This window comes from Leiobunum rupestre, chromosome 1, assembly GCF_980474605.1.
Source record: "Leiobunum rupestre chromosome 1, qqLeiRupe1.1.hap1, whole genome shotgun sequence".
Lineage (NCBI taxonomy): Eukaryota > Metazoa > Arthropoda > Arachnida > Opiliones > Sclerosomatidae > Leiobunum > Leiobunum rupestre.
This window is the reverse complement of record NC_143384.1, coordinates 63455194-63469194: the sequence shown is the minus strand read 5'-3', so window position 1 is coordinate 63469194 and position 14001 is coordinate 63455194. Positions and strand designations below refer to the sequence as shown.

The window sequence follows — 14001 nt, the reverse complement described above, 5'->3', positions numbered from 1 at the left end:
CAGTGAACAAGCGCGCCCCCGTTTTTTCAACGACTTTTTAACCGAATACTCTTTTGTATTATAAGCCTTTCTACCGAGCCATCTACCCTACATTATGCATTTTCTACAGAATTCGGCCTTGGCCTTTGATAGTTGTTGGTATTGTCCGGTTTCCCCCTCCAATATTCCATTTCCAAAACTAGTTTTCCCCCCAAACGCTAGTTAGGCCGCTTAGGCGCATAGCGTCATATCCCTCAGCTGGCTAGATTCGACACTCGATGTGCGTAGCCAGGGTAATCGTGATTCGTGAAGCGCGTCGTACATTCGCGGACGGAGCAATCCAAGAACCTAACTTCATCGAAAATTTGGAACAAGTAAAAATTTGGTAAGTAATTAAATCGATACCTAAATATGTTTTTATATACGATAATGTTGCTTCACTCTTACTTTTTGTAATATGTTTTAAACATGTTAATTTTTTATTATTATTATTTATGGACGAGGAGATGGATGGAGAAAATACTGAGGTGGAGACGGATGAAGCGGAGGTGGAGTCAGGTGGAGAAAACAGTATTATGAATATTTCCAGTTCACCTGACCAAAGCTATCACAGTGAAAATGATGCTATTGAAAACGATGAGCAGCTATATGAAGGTTCACATTTGACAGAAAAAGAAAGTATGCTCCTTATAATGGCACACATATTAAGACATCATTCATCGGAAGAAGCTACGTCTAGTTTACTACAACTTCTTAGATGGCATTTACGAAAACAAGCGTCAACATCTTTTCCAACGACTAAATATTTATTGTAAAAATATTTTCGTTGTCCACAACCATTGGTTAAACCTTACTTCTTTTGTTCAAACGGTGCTTGTAAAAATAATTATTTGGGGCCAGAGATAGAAAACGCAGAATTAGTGTGTGATATGTGCCATGTAATTTGCAACGCCGAAGATTCTTTAAAAACCGGTAGTTATTTTTTAATATTTGATATTGAGTCTCAAATGAAAAACCTTTTGGAACTTTCAAACCCAGACGTAACGAAAACGGTAAATTATTTTGACGTAAATGACATAACTAGGTTTTCTAAATACCGCAAACTTAATTTTTAAGACAATGATTTAACAATAACATGGAACACAGACGGCGTTCCCGTTTTCGAATCTAAAAAATTTGCCATTTGGCCACTACAGTTTACTATCAATAAATTCCCACTCGGTGCAAAACAGAGGAACACACTTTGTGCTGGCCTTTGGTTTGGACAAGATGCGCCAAATATGAACTGCTTTTTAAAACCTTTTGTTGAAAAGTTGAATATATTTTCTTCTAAGGGCCTTGTTTGCTCCAACAAAATGAAGAAAAACATCAAGTCTCGAGTCTTCTCAGGCCCCTGCACCAAAGACTATATAACGCTTCGCTTACTTGACAGGCGTTTTCCTAGGAAAAACCTGTTAACACCTCTGTAGCACTGTTAAAGCTCGGGTAATATTTGGACCCGCGGCTAGAGGCGCCACTAGTAACACAGCTCAAGCTAGGGGAAATTTTGGGCCAGCGTCGAGATGGAGCCACAATCGGTATGTAAGTTGAGCACTAGAACACGCCTGTCTAGTAAGCGAAGCGTTATATAGTCTTTGCCCTGCACCGTAGACACAATGGCGAGTTGCAAAATTTTGAATACGATTCAATTTAATGGTGAGCGTGGGTGTACTTGGTGTTATCACCCAGGAATAATTATAGATAAGGGAAAAGGTCACGCAAGAGTTTACCCTTTTAAAAATTATGAAAATGTGGTTTCCCGATCAAACATTTCCTTTCTTGAAGATGCTTAAATCGCAGTAAAACAGGAAGAAGTAATAAATGGTGTTAAGGGGCCACCGATAATTTTAAATCCGAAAAACTTCGATTTAGCAGAATATGTTGTAGTTGATTATATGCACTGTTTGTGTTTGGGTGTTTTTAAGAAAACTACAAATATGTGGCTTGACTCAGAATATCATGCGCAAGAATATTACTTGGGTAATAATGTGGCCGAGTTAGACAACCAACTATTACAAATTAAAGTGCCACAAGAATTTTCACGAAAGCCAAGGTCATTTGATGCGAGAGCTTATTGGAAGGCGTCGGAATGGAGAACGTGGGGCTTATTTTATTCCCCAACGGTTTTAAACAGCCTTTTACCAAAACGTTTTTTTGATAACTGGATGAATCTTAGTATGGTGGTTCATTTTCTATTAGGCAGATCAATCCCACTTAATTTGTTTTTTTCAAGTAAGAAAGCTTGTATCTGAATTTATCAACGGATACGAAGATCTCTACGGTGTAGAATGTGTGCTATATTTAACGTGCATCAAATCATCTATTTAGTTGATTGTGTGGCAAATTGGGGCCCACTATGGTCGTTTTCCGCATTCCCGTTCGAGTCGAACAATGGTCGCTTGCTAAAACTCTTTCACGGGACACAATATGTCCAAACTCAAATTTGCGAAAAGTTTCTATTTTTGCAATATCTTCCCACGTTGGTTTTAAAAAATAACGCTTTTAAAATCAATACAATGCTTTCAAATTTCTTCGGATCTTTAACCAATAACTATTCGCAATTTCCTACCCCAAAAAAATAATCTTAGTGAGAATAAAACCATTTCACTAGGAAACATATTACGCACTGAAACTTGTGCCGACGAAAGTTGCTTATTAGAGGAGAATGGAATTGATCCTGGTAGTACACTTATACAGAAAAAACTTATCGTCAATGGATTTACGTTTAGCGCAAAATGCAAAAGCAAAAAAAAACAGAAAACTGTTATATTTTCATTGAAGCTAGATGTAGCACTTCTTTTTAAAATTAGCCAGATTTACTCCACTGTTAATGGTAAAGTATATATGTCGGTTCAAAACATGAAAATTTTAAGTAATTTGAATGAGGTTAAATTTTATTTCCGTTTGAAATGACCACAGGGAAAAAACTAATCACAGTCGATGACGAAAAATTTATAAAATGTTTAAAAGTCGTTGGCTCCAAGGGTAAACAATACCTTTTTAAAATTATCATAATACTAGATGGAAATTAATATGTTAAGCTTATTTAACAAAAAATGGAATTGATTCGATTAAGCTAAAAGTCATTTCCTTGTCGTAAAACGAATGTTTAAAAATAAAAAATTAAAACTTAAGCAGCTTTTTATTCTTTCTATTTTAATATCTATACCAGCTATGTAAAACACAAACTTTGCAACCCAATTTTATAAAGCGGTTAATTTCGTAGGAATTCTTATTATTTACACAAAATGCTTACTTTTTCCAAGGTGCTTGAATATTCCTATAACTTAAGAATTCTTAATAACAAAATGACCTATTTTTCCCAAGACGGATATTCCCAAAACTTCCCTTTAATTTCCTTAAGAATTCTTAATACCAAAATTACCTATTTTTCCCAAGACGGATATTCTTAAAACTTCCGTTTATTCTTTTTAAGAACTCTTGGGAAGTTTTTCCCAACGTTCAAACTCCCAAAAGCTCCTTCAAACCCCTTTGAAATTTCTTAAGATATCTTAAGATTTTTGTTGTAAGGGATAAGTCGAGCTGGGCAGCGGCTTTTGGACTTAAAAACTCAAACGAATGGTACACTTTATTTTTCAACAATACCCTAATTTGCCATTTATTTAAATTTTCGTACTTTAGATTGGGTGCTGTTTTGCTTCAAAACTATAAGGAATGTACAGTTGATTTGGCCAACAAGACCTTAATTGGCTTACTATTTAAAACTTCAGAGATGGGGGCAGATTGGGTGCTTTTGGACTGTGGGAGAGCTTAAATACGGGACCCCGTCCGGTAACCGACTGAAAATAACCGAGGGGTTTGAGGGGACATAATACACTTGGAAGGATGAATAGTTGATTTTATAAAATGTCTTTAAGCTTGCCCAACTTGTTGAAATGTTGCCCTGGAATAGTTCAGCCAATGCCTAAGAATGAGTTCATAAACTCTTTAGTGGGAGAGAAAACGGATCCACAGCTGAAGCTGGGAGGCAACATTTCAACAAGATGGCCAAGGTTATTTTATAAAAAGAACTATTAATTTCAAAATGAGGAATCTTTACGCGACTTTGAATATTTGGGGATAATAAAATAACAGTTAAGAGCTAAGACTAATTTCTTAACCAGTCTGTTTCAAACGAATTTATTTCAAAAACTAAACTTTTTTTATTTTTACACGTGCCGCGCTAGCGCGTTCCTGGCATTTTTACACAATTGGGAATTTATTAGAAAAATACTGCTACATGAATTTCACGTTAAAGGGCCGCAGTTAACTTCGCGTTTTTTAATGACAATAAAGGGACCGTTTCGGTCGGAGGAATTCACAATCTAAGGAATGTTATAGGAACTACAAAAACGTCTGTAAAAGGCTAAATATCCACCATTAAAAAAACACATCTACGTCATGGAATTTGATAAAATATTGCAACCTGTAGTCAGGAGATTGGTTCCCCCTTCACACGAACATTTTAAAGCACGCGGGAATTGGCGTCAGGAATATGGTAGTGCCATACTGGACAAAGGGTTCCCCTTAAAAAAGGGGTGACTTGAGGAAAGGGTGTGAAGGGAGACCACTGAACACAGGTGCGGCTAAAGGAATACATTTTTTCTAGGAATAATATAACAAATAAAAGAAATGCCATCTTTAAATATTTTCAATATTTCACATGGACTTCCACACTCTAACTTATGATACATTTGATACATTTAATTTTGCCAGTAAGAACTTAATTTGCAAAATTTTTAAAACTTTGGAGGCAGGGCAGTGTAGATTAGGTGTTATTGGACTTCGAAACTCTAAGCACATGATTTTACCAACTAGACCTTTATTTTCCAGCTATTAAAAACTGATGGAGTTGGGCAGTGTGGATTAAGTGCTTTTTAAATTCAAAACTTTAAGGTATGATACAATTGATTTTGCCAAAAACTCTAATTTGCTAACTATTGAAAACTTTGGATATGGGGTTAGTGTAGATTAATTGCTTTTGCACTTCAGTAGAAGGAAAGTGAGGGTGTGGCATCGATCCCGGGTTCGGGTTTGGGTTCGGGATCGAAATCCGGGATTTAAGGGATGAAATGGGGGTAAAATCATCGAAAAGTCAATGTATTTAGGGTATTTCTCGCGACGATTTGTTTTCCCGTATATCAACATATTGTGTCCAGGCCAACTTGTTCATTTATCTACGCTTATCTCGAAAGATACTTGAACGTATATCTTATCAAGTTTTATCGTACGGAATAAGTTGAAATGATGTAAAAATTGATAACCTAGGCGGCGCGTGCGCAGATTCCCCGGGAGGCGCGGTTAATTTGAATTGAAGTGTTTTGACGTCATGGAATATTTGTTGTTAAAGTAGAATGGAAATATTTTTAAACTTCATTTTAATAGCATTAACGCGTAAGTAGTACTTAAATATGCTTAACACTTGAACCTATCTCACGAGTATTTCAAACGAATATTTTAAGTATGAGAAACGTATTGTTCTCAAATGATACTTGAATATACTATAAAAGAGGTTGTATAGCGTTGTAGGAGGTCATTCCACGGTTAACTGCGGTAGCTATATTCAAGATGCCTAAAGCCCAACATATTTGCCCTACGTGCGCGAAAAGTTTCACTACCAAGTCCTCCTTAAATCGGCATGTTAGAGAAGTACACGGTGATAGACATACGTTTGTCTGTGAAGTATGTGGTAAGAATGTTGCTAGATTGGAACATTTCAAGAGCCATCAACGAACTCATGACTTGAACGCACCCGGCCCTTCCGAACCCATGGACCTGTCTCGCACACCGTCACCAATGCAACGTTCGCTAGCATCTTTCCGTCCACCATCGCCATACCGTCCACCTTCACCTAGTCTGCTTCAAGAAATTCAACTGGAATCTATCCAACCATCTACAGCGGATTTACCCAACAACCCAACGCCATCACCTGTTCCCGCCTCATCAATACTTGATGAAACACCACCAGCATCTCCAAGTATGGTCCAGGCCTTGAATGATACGTTAGCATCTATCCGTTACAATGCTGAAGACTATGATATTGATGCGGGGATGTTTATCGGACGTTACCGAGCCGCTTTCAGTAAATTTCTAATGGAAAGACTCACCAGTAAACGTGGAATTAAATGGTTCCTACTCGTAAGATCTGTTTATATGAGACCTTTAGGGGGTGAGGAACAAAGAGCGGAAGTACGACCCTATTTCCGGAGCACTATGCAAACAACATTAACGCCCGATGTCATTGAAAGCCAGCTGAATGAATGTCTTGAAACAATACAGTCAGCAGCGGAAAACTTTGAAGCGACAGGTATGTACTAAAATTTATAAGTTATATTTTGAACTAAAACATTATATTTTTGATAGGATCGGGTTGGGTAATTGACCGTGTTCTGTATGTAGAATTAAATGTAGCATCTTACCAACCGTTGCGAGGGTCATCGTATATGGAACTACCTGAAAAACTATCTCGACGTCACGCGATTCTTAATATTAGAAACGAAAATGACGAGAAATGTTTTCTCTGGTCAATTCTCGCTAAACTTCACCCAGTTCCTCGGACTCAAAACGCTAATCGTGTTTCCAAATATACACCTTATGAAAATGAACTTGATACCAGTGATATATCTTTTCCTTTCAAATTAAACGCTACGGAACTTAAAAAATTTGAATTAATGAATAATTTATCAATATCTGTGTTCGGCTTTTCGGGAGACATATTCCCCCTTTACGTAAGCGCTAACAAGTGTTGTAAGGAAAGGGAGGTTGATTTGCTATACATCACCGACGAAACTAAAGATATTGACGATGGGAATAGACATTACTGTCTTATACGAGACCTAGGAAAACTGCTACAGCATCTAACAAAACACAGAAATTCAAGTTATTATTGCAGGTAATTTAGTTTCCAATATATTAGTTTGAAATATACTAATTATTTTCTGTATTAGAATGTGTCTTCACCGATTCAGTGGAAGCAACGCTGAACAGCGACGTGATGCGCATATCGAAGAATGCGCCACTCACGGCGTCCAAAAAACAGTTTTCCCTACTAAGAAGAAGACGGTTTATTTTGATAAATATGAGTGGACAGAAAAGGTAAAAATAAAAATTATTTAATTTAACTCTTAATGAAATGAAATTATTAGGTGCAGTATGTATTTTACGCCGATTTTGAAGCAATCCTACCGAGAGTTCAAGGATGTGATCTAGATCCCGATATAAATACCAGCAAAGTAAACATGCACATCAGCTGCGCGTATTCGTGGGTGTTTGTTGGACCTGACGGTAAGTTATTTGACAAAATTCCCTTTTAGATATATTACAATAGGATACTTATAGGTGTACCTGTTCGAACCGATTGCTATCGAGGACAAGATGCAACTCGAAGATTTCTGGAGTCTATTCTGGAATTAGAGAAGGAGTTGATGGAACTCATTGAGACAAATGTACCAATGATTATTACCCCGGAGGAGGAGGAACAGTTTCAAGCTGCTACGCATTGCTACATTTGTCAGAAGCAGCTAAATCAGGGAAATATGCCCGCTGTTCGAGATCATTGCCATTTCAGCGGCAAATATAGGGGGCCAGCGCATAACGTCTGTAATCTTCAAAAGAAAGTTCCAGAATTTATCCCTATTTTCCTTCATAACCTTAGCAGGTGAATTTATTAAGTTAATTAACCAGGAAATAAACCTAATAATAATAAATCTTCATAGATACGATTTACATCTTATATGTCAGGAGATTGGTCATTTTAAGGAACAGACACTTGACTGTATTCCTTCCACTAGCGAAAATTATATTTCGCTGAAACTAGGTAAAATATATTTAATTATGAATTTAACCTTAACATTAATTTTATTGTTTTTTAGGGAGATTTCGGTTTTTAGACTCTTATCGATTTCTAAGTGATAGCCTCGATGCTCTAGTATCTAATCTCGTTTTGGAAGGAGCCAGTAAATTCCAGATTGTTAAGAAATATTTTGAAAGTGAGAAAGTTCAACTGCTTTTGCGGAAGGGGGTCTACCCATACGAGTATATGGACGATGAAAAGAAATTTGACGAGACGATGCTGCCACCTAGAGAAGCGTTTTTCAGTTCATTGAAAAATCAAAATATTTTAGAATCTGATTATTTACACGCCCAAAATGTTTGGACAGCGTTTAATATTCAAACATTAGGTAAAATTACTATAGTATAAATATTTCAAATCTCTTAACCTCGGTTTTCGTAGGGGAATACACCGACCTCTATGTGAAAAGCGATGCGTTGCTCTTAGCCGACGTTTTTGAAAATTTTAGAACATTATCTATAACCCATTATAAATTAGATCCCGCTCACGCTTACACCGCACCAGGTTTAGCCTGGCAAGCAGCTTTGAAGATGACCGATGTTCGCCTCGATCTCATACTTGATATAGATCAACACTTATTTATTGAAAAGGGTAACGCTTTTGTGATATTTTAAATATTATTGTATTTACATTGAATTTTTAGGGATTCGAGGCGGTGTTTCAATGATCTCAACTCGTTATTCTGAAGCGAATAACAAATATATGGCCGACACATATGATTCGTCTAAAGAGAGCAGTTATATATGCTATTTAGGTAATTTACATTTTTTAAAAAATAAATAATTTTTTTTATTTTTATTTTTTTATTTTAATTATTTTAATTTTAATTATATTAATTAACTTAATTTAACTTAATTGAAGATGCTAATAATTTGTACGGTGCTGTTATGTGTGAACCACTACCGCTAGGCGACTTCCAGTGGGTTCAGGAGGATGATTTGCAAACACTCAGTGAAAATATTCTGAGTATTCCCAATAACGTTGAAAACGGATACATTTTAGAGGTAAATAACAAGTGTTATAATTATTGAATTATATTTTTAAAGAATTGTTTCCTTTGCAGGTGGATCTTGAATATCCTCCAGAGTTGCATGACTTACATAACGATCTCCCAGTAGCGGCGGAATCTAAAGTTATTACACATGATATGCTATCTCCATACTCCAAAGATCTCTTAGGAAAATTAAATATTAAGGAGAATCAAAGTCTACCAAAACTTCTTCCTAATTTAAATAATAAAGAGAAATACATAGTACATTACCGCAATTTAAAATATTATGTAGAATTAGGTTTGAAAATAACCAAGGTTCATCGAGCTCTAACCTTCACTCAAGGAAAATGGTTAGAAAAATATGTTAGACTCAACACTGAACAGAGGAAATTATCCAAGAGTTCATTTGAAAAGAATTTCTGGAAACTAATGGTTAACTCTGTTTTCGGGTAAATCAATTTAAATAATTTATTGCTGTTTTTTCCCTTACTTCATTTAATTCTTTAGAAAAACAATGGAAAATTTACGGAAGCATATAAATTTCGAGTTGATTCATAAACCAGAAAGAATGTTAAAAGTTACAAGTTCCCCGCAGTTTGAACACTTTACCATCTTTAATGAAGAGTTAGCCGGCGCTCATAAGAAGAGAGCTAAAATTGTTCTTAACCGGCCTATATTTACCGGATTCACCATTCTAGATTTATCCAAGGAGCTCATGTATCGGTTCCATTATGGATTCATAAAAAATACGTACGGGGACAAAGCATCACTATTATTTACAGACACTGGTAATTTAATTTAATATGCATTTTTTATTTAAATAGTACTAATATATAAAATATTTACAGACAGTTTAACGTACAACATTAAGACGGATGATGTTTATAAAGACTTTGAAGTTCATAAAAACCGCTTTGACTTCTCTGATTATCCACCTTCGCATTTCCTTCATTCTAATCAGAATAAAAAAGCTCTCGGTTATTTTAAAGACGAGACAAATTCGCAGTTAATTCAAAGCTTTGTAGGACTTCGTCCAAAGCTTTATTCTATTAAATTGTACGGGGAGTCTAAGACCGCTGAAGAGATAGAAAAGGAGTTGCGATTGGGGAAATCTTTAGAGTCAATTTTAAACCATAAAAAGGTTTGTAAGGGCGTTGCCATGAACGTTATTAGAAACGTCATCCGCCACGAAGACTATGAACGTTGTCTTTTTAATCAAGAAACCATGTCAGCCGAGATGATGCGTATAGCTAGTTTCAAGCATGAACTATTTACTATAAATACTAGAAAACTTTGTTTATCACCAAATGATGATAAGAGATACATTCTACCCTGCGGGGTTCGTACATTAGCGCACGGTCATAAAGATATTGAAAAATTATAATGAATGCTTGTATTTATGTATATATAAAAAAAAAACTGCTATTGCTATAAATTGTAAAAAATTATTTTATTGAATACATTTTGCACATAAACTCTTTAATCATTTTATCGTTTACATATTTATCTTTCTTAAACCTAGACACAATGTTATACATTTCTATTCCTTTACACCTGTTTATAGCAAAATAGATACAGAATGCTCCACACGTATTACTAGAATTACTCTGTAATTGATTAGAATTAAAAGTTACAGTTTTACTGTTTCGTTCAATAAAGTCATTAAATTTAAAATAATCTGGCGGGTTTCCAAAGGAATCCATGAATTCACAATTTTTATGTTTAGAAAAATATATTAGAACCCAGTGTTCTCCAGGTTCAGCACTCGTATCGGTATTTACAATAAATAGAGAAGGGAATATTTTTACGTATTTAGGTAGCTTGTCAGCCGCGAACACGCCTTGAAATATACTTTTAGTACTTAAATCTTTTTCAAGTATTTTAGTTATCTGTAGCGAATCCATTAATTACTGTAATCGAAAATCACGGTTCGATTTTTATCAATTTCAATCAAATTTTGAAACTCGGCGTAAATTAGAATGGAAATCGTCTCCGGTAACGGTTTTGCAAATTTTAATTCTAATCTCAGGTTACTGTTTTTTACAAGATGCAAGTGATTAGCGTTGTTATTAAGATCCGAGGTTAAATTGTACGCGAATAAACAATTTCCGTTAGGGTAATCTTCCCGACTTATCTGATTCCCTTCATCTACGTTCCACTGATTAGTTTGAATGAAAAGATTGCAATACGCTTGAATATATAGATTTTCCTCAAAGTTTAGAGATAACGCCTTATGAGGGACGCTGCTACCGTCAATGTACAATCCAATGCTTGATAAATCGAAATGTTGAAAGTTGTACGGGGATTTTTTCAAATCTCCTAGAAACGCTTTTTGTTCCACAAACCCGATAACAACTTTCTTAGGTGCTTGTCCGGTAAATAAATGATCTTGCACACTAGCCATAAGTCCAGCGGGTATAGAAAATGAGGTGCACTCCGAACGAGTTACAGGATATTTAGCGGTTCCATATTGTAACGCCTTGGCTTGAGCGAGCGATAGTTCCGGTATCACTTTAACTTTCCTCAGATAAAGGGAAGCTGATAAAATCTCCACTTTACATTTTACGTCGGAATGAACGCAAAAAGCTGCTCTATTTTTATCGAATTTAAATTTCAAATCAACCATATTTAATAAAAAGCGTGGTTGTTGACATAAATCAGTATGGACTACGCCTAACAAGTCAATCGCCCCTTTTTGCGCTAAACTCGCTCGTTTAGAGAAACCATCGTTATCGAAAAATGAATCGAACTTTCCAGGCGTATCCCGATAGAAAAGTGAACTCGTTAAATAACTTTTTTTCGCAGAATCTCCGAACGTTAATAAAGTTTGTATCATACTTTTATAAGCGTAATTTTGACTGGAAGGTGTTACTGATCTTTCATTAAGAAATACGTGGACGTCGCTAAAAAGCGAATGAAGAAACAAATTCTCGGGGGCGATATTGTCGGCTGGAGTTCCGGCGGCCCCACCCGCAACACCTGGAACCGCGGGTTGCGGTAGTTGACCATTATCTTTAGTTACCTTAACTCGAACGTGCAGCAAAGTTTGTGAAAGGTCTATATACGTTTCAGAGTTACCGTTGATAGAAAATGTAATTGATGCGTTATCAACTATATTTGATATTGGATTATACTCAACCCATTCTCCACCAATAATCGAAGATTGTGTCATAGGTACTTGAAACAAATCTAGCTCGGAATTTATACATTCAACTGAGTGCGGGTGTAAAAGGGACATTATGAGAATATATCGGAACGTTTAGGGAACCGTCCTTTCGCTATCCTGCCTGCTGTTGAAATGGCGCTTTTCGATTGAGTTCGTTTCCTTTTATTTCCGGAACCCGTCATTCTTTTAATATGATCCGTAGCTGAAGATGTTAGTCTCATGGCTTCATCAGCTGCTGAAGCTAAAGTTTCCCTTCCAGCGTTAATAGAATGCGATTTAAGCGCTGTTTTAATTGGGACTCCGCTAACAACATCGGTCGCTACTTTCGCTCCGGTACTTAAAAGTTTTTTTCCCAAGTAAGTAGCGCCTTTCTTCAGTAAAGGTACCGCGAATCTAAACGCTGAAGATAATATATTTCCTAGTCCATGTCCTCTTTGCACGGCTAAACCTCTATATACAGGTATTCCACCGAAACCAACCTGGTTTAAATAGTAACTTTCATAATCAGTTCTTGAAGGTGAATATTCAGACCTCATGATGTTAACTGTTCGCTCTCTTAAGCTAGAATGAAGGTGTGTCCTGAATGATTAAAGGTTTATAGTGAAGTCCACATTTTACGGGGTTTAAAATGTAATACAACGTGAGCTTTTCCACTATGAAACTGTATTGGCTCACCTAAATCATCTGTTATATTAATCTCTATAGTCTTAATATTATTAGACACGACTGGTAGGTAATGAGGTTGTGAAAATATTTTTGTAGTTGTTTTCCCATTAGACTCGGTTTTCTCTTCGACGCTTATGATTCTTAATAGAGGTGCTAAACTATCCCCAACAACGCTATTTTCAACCAGATCGGAATAAACGAATAAGGAATGTAACCCAGCGTTCATATCAACTGGGTAGGGGGTTATCATTGAATTTAAAATGGTGAAATCATTATCTCTTCTATCCTTAAAACCTAGTAAAATCGATAGATCGGGGCCAATTACAGCTCTGATTTTCGGTTGCAATTTAACTTTAATTCGATTAGAATAATTTAAATAAGCGAATGTAACTTGTTCTTCTTCTTGGTTGTGGACGTTCATAACATGTAATAGTTCTTCCGGAGTTTTATAAAAACCCGCGGGAACTTCAATTATTTTATCATATTCGAGAGGGTCTTTAACTAGAGGGTTATCAGTCATTTTATCATATTCGAGAGGGTCTTTAATAACCAATAGATTAGGTTTTCGAACGTTATGCCATGTCCGAGGATAGCTTATTTCCGCTAACCCAACTTCGTACTGTTCCTCAAATCTTAACGGTTCAGCTAAATACGTTCGAAATTTACCAACGCTATTATCTTGGTAATATAATGACGAGGAATCTGAAGGTAGCGTTACGTAAAAACTCATTTTAAATCCACTTCTTGTATCCAAGAATTAAATGTAGGGTCGTAATCTTGCCACTTGACATACAGTTCTACGCGACCGTCCGATTTTTTCCTCTTTTTTATTACTTTTTCGATTATGAAGTAACAGTCTTTTAAATCTCGACCAACAATCTGAACCTCCTCTCGATAGAATACTCCTAAAATGGGGTTAGAATTTAAATCCATCAGCTTATATACAGGTGGGTCACGTGGTAGTCTCTCAGCTATTTTAAACAATTCTGTAGTAAAATTCGGGTTATATTTCTTATCGAAAATTGATAAATTTCTACTTATTCTACAAATATCTCCAATTTCAAACGCGTATGTTAACGGAGGAGAAAAATTTACCGAACCGTAAAGATTTTTCCATATTTTAGCAGAGTTATCTAGAGTAACTTCCGCGGGTTTACATTTAATTGATCTATGATAACTATTGTTATAAGCGTTTATAATATCATCTAAAACGTCGATATATTTAAGGGTGTTATTCTGCGTGAAATAGCGATATAAACGAGATTTAAAACTTCTAATGAATCTTTCAATAATGGACGCTTTCATTTC

At 35.9% G+C, this 14001-nt stretch overlaps 1 protein-coding gene across 1 annotated transcript; it reads left to right on the top strand.

Moving 5' to 3' along the window:
- The first annotated feature begins 5030 nt into the window (after positions 1–5030).
- Positions 5031–9192, top strand: LOC149964407 (uncharacterized). The gene is made up of 12 exons (XM_090167225.1): positions 5031–6325; positions 6382–6910; positions 6966–7113; positions 7164–7302; positions 7357–7675; positions 7734–7834; positions 7890–8198; positions 8252–8461; positions 8514–8624; positions 8732–8874; positions 8934–9149; positions 9187–9192. Exons 1-12 carry the CDS (start codon positions 5587–5589, stop codon positions 9190–9192), a joined length of 2970 nt encoding a protein of 989 aa, XP_090023351.1. The 5' UTR covers positions 5031–5586.
- Positions 9193–14001: the final 4809 nt, after the last annotated feature.

Excerpts from the sequence above, each read along its gene's own strand:
- LOC149964407 (XM_090167225.1), top strand. The coding sequence starts at position 5,587 with ATGCCTAAAGCCCAACATATTTGCCCTACGTGCGCGAAAAGTTTCACT. Across the intron at positions 7,303-7,356 it reads GGTGTTTGTTGGACCTGACG|GTGTACCTGTTCGAACCGAT; the intron begins GTAAGTTATTTG and ends GGATACTTATAG. Across the intron at positions 7,835-7,889 it reads TTATATTTCGCTGAAACTAG|GGAGATTTCGGTTTTTAGAC; the intron begins GTAAAATATATT and ends ATTGTTTTTTAG.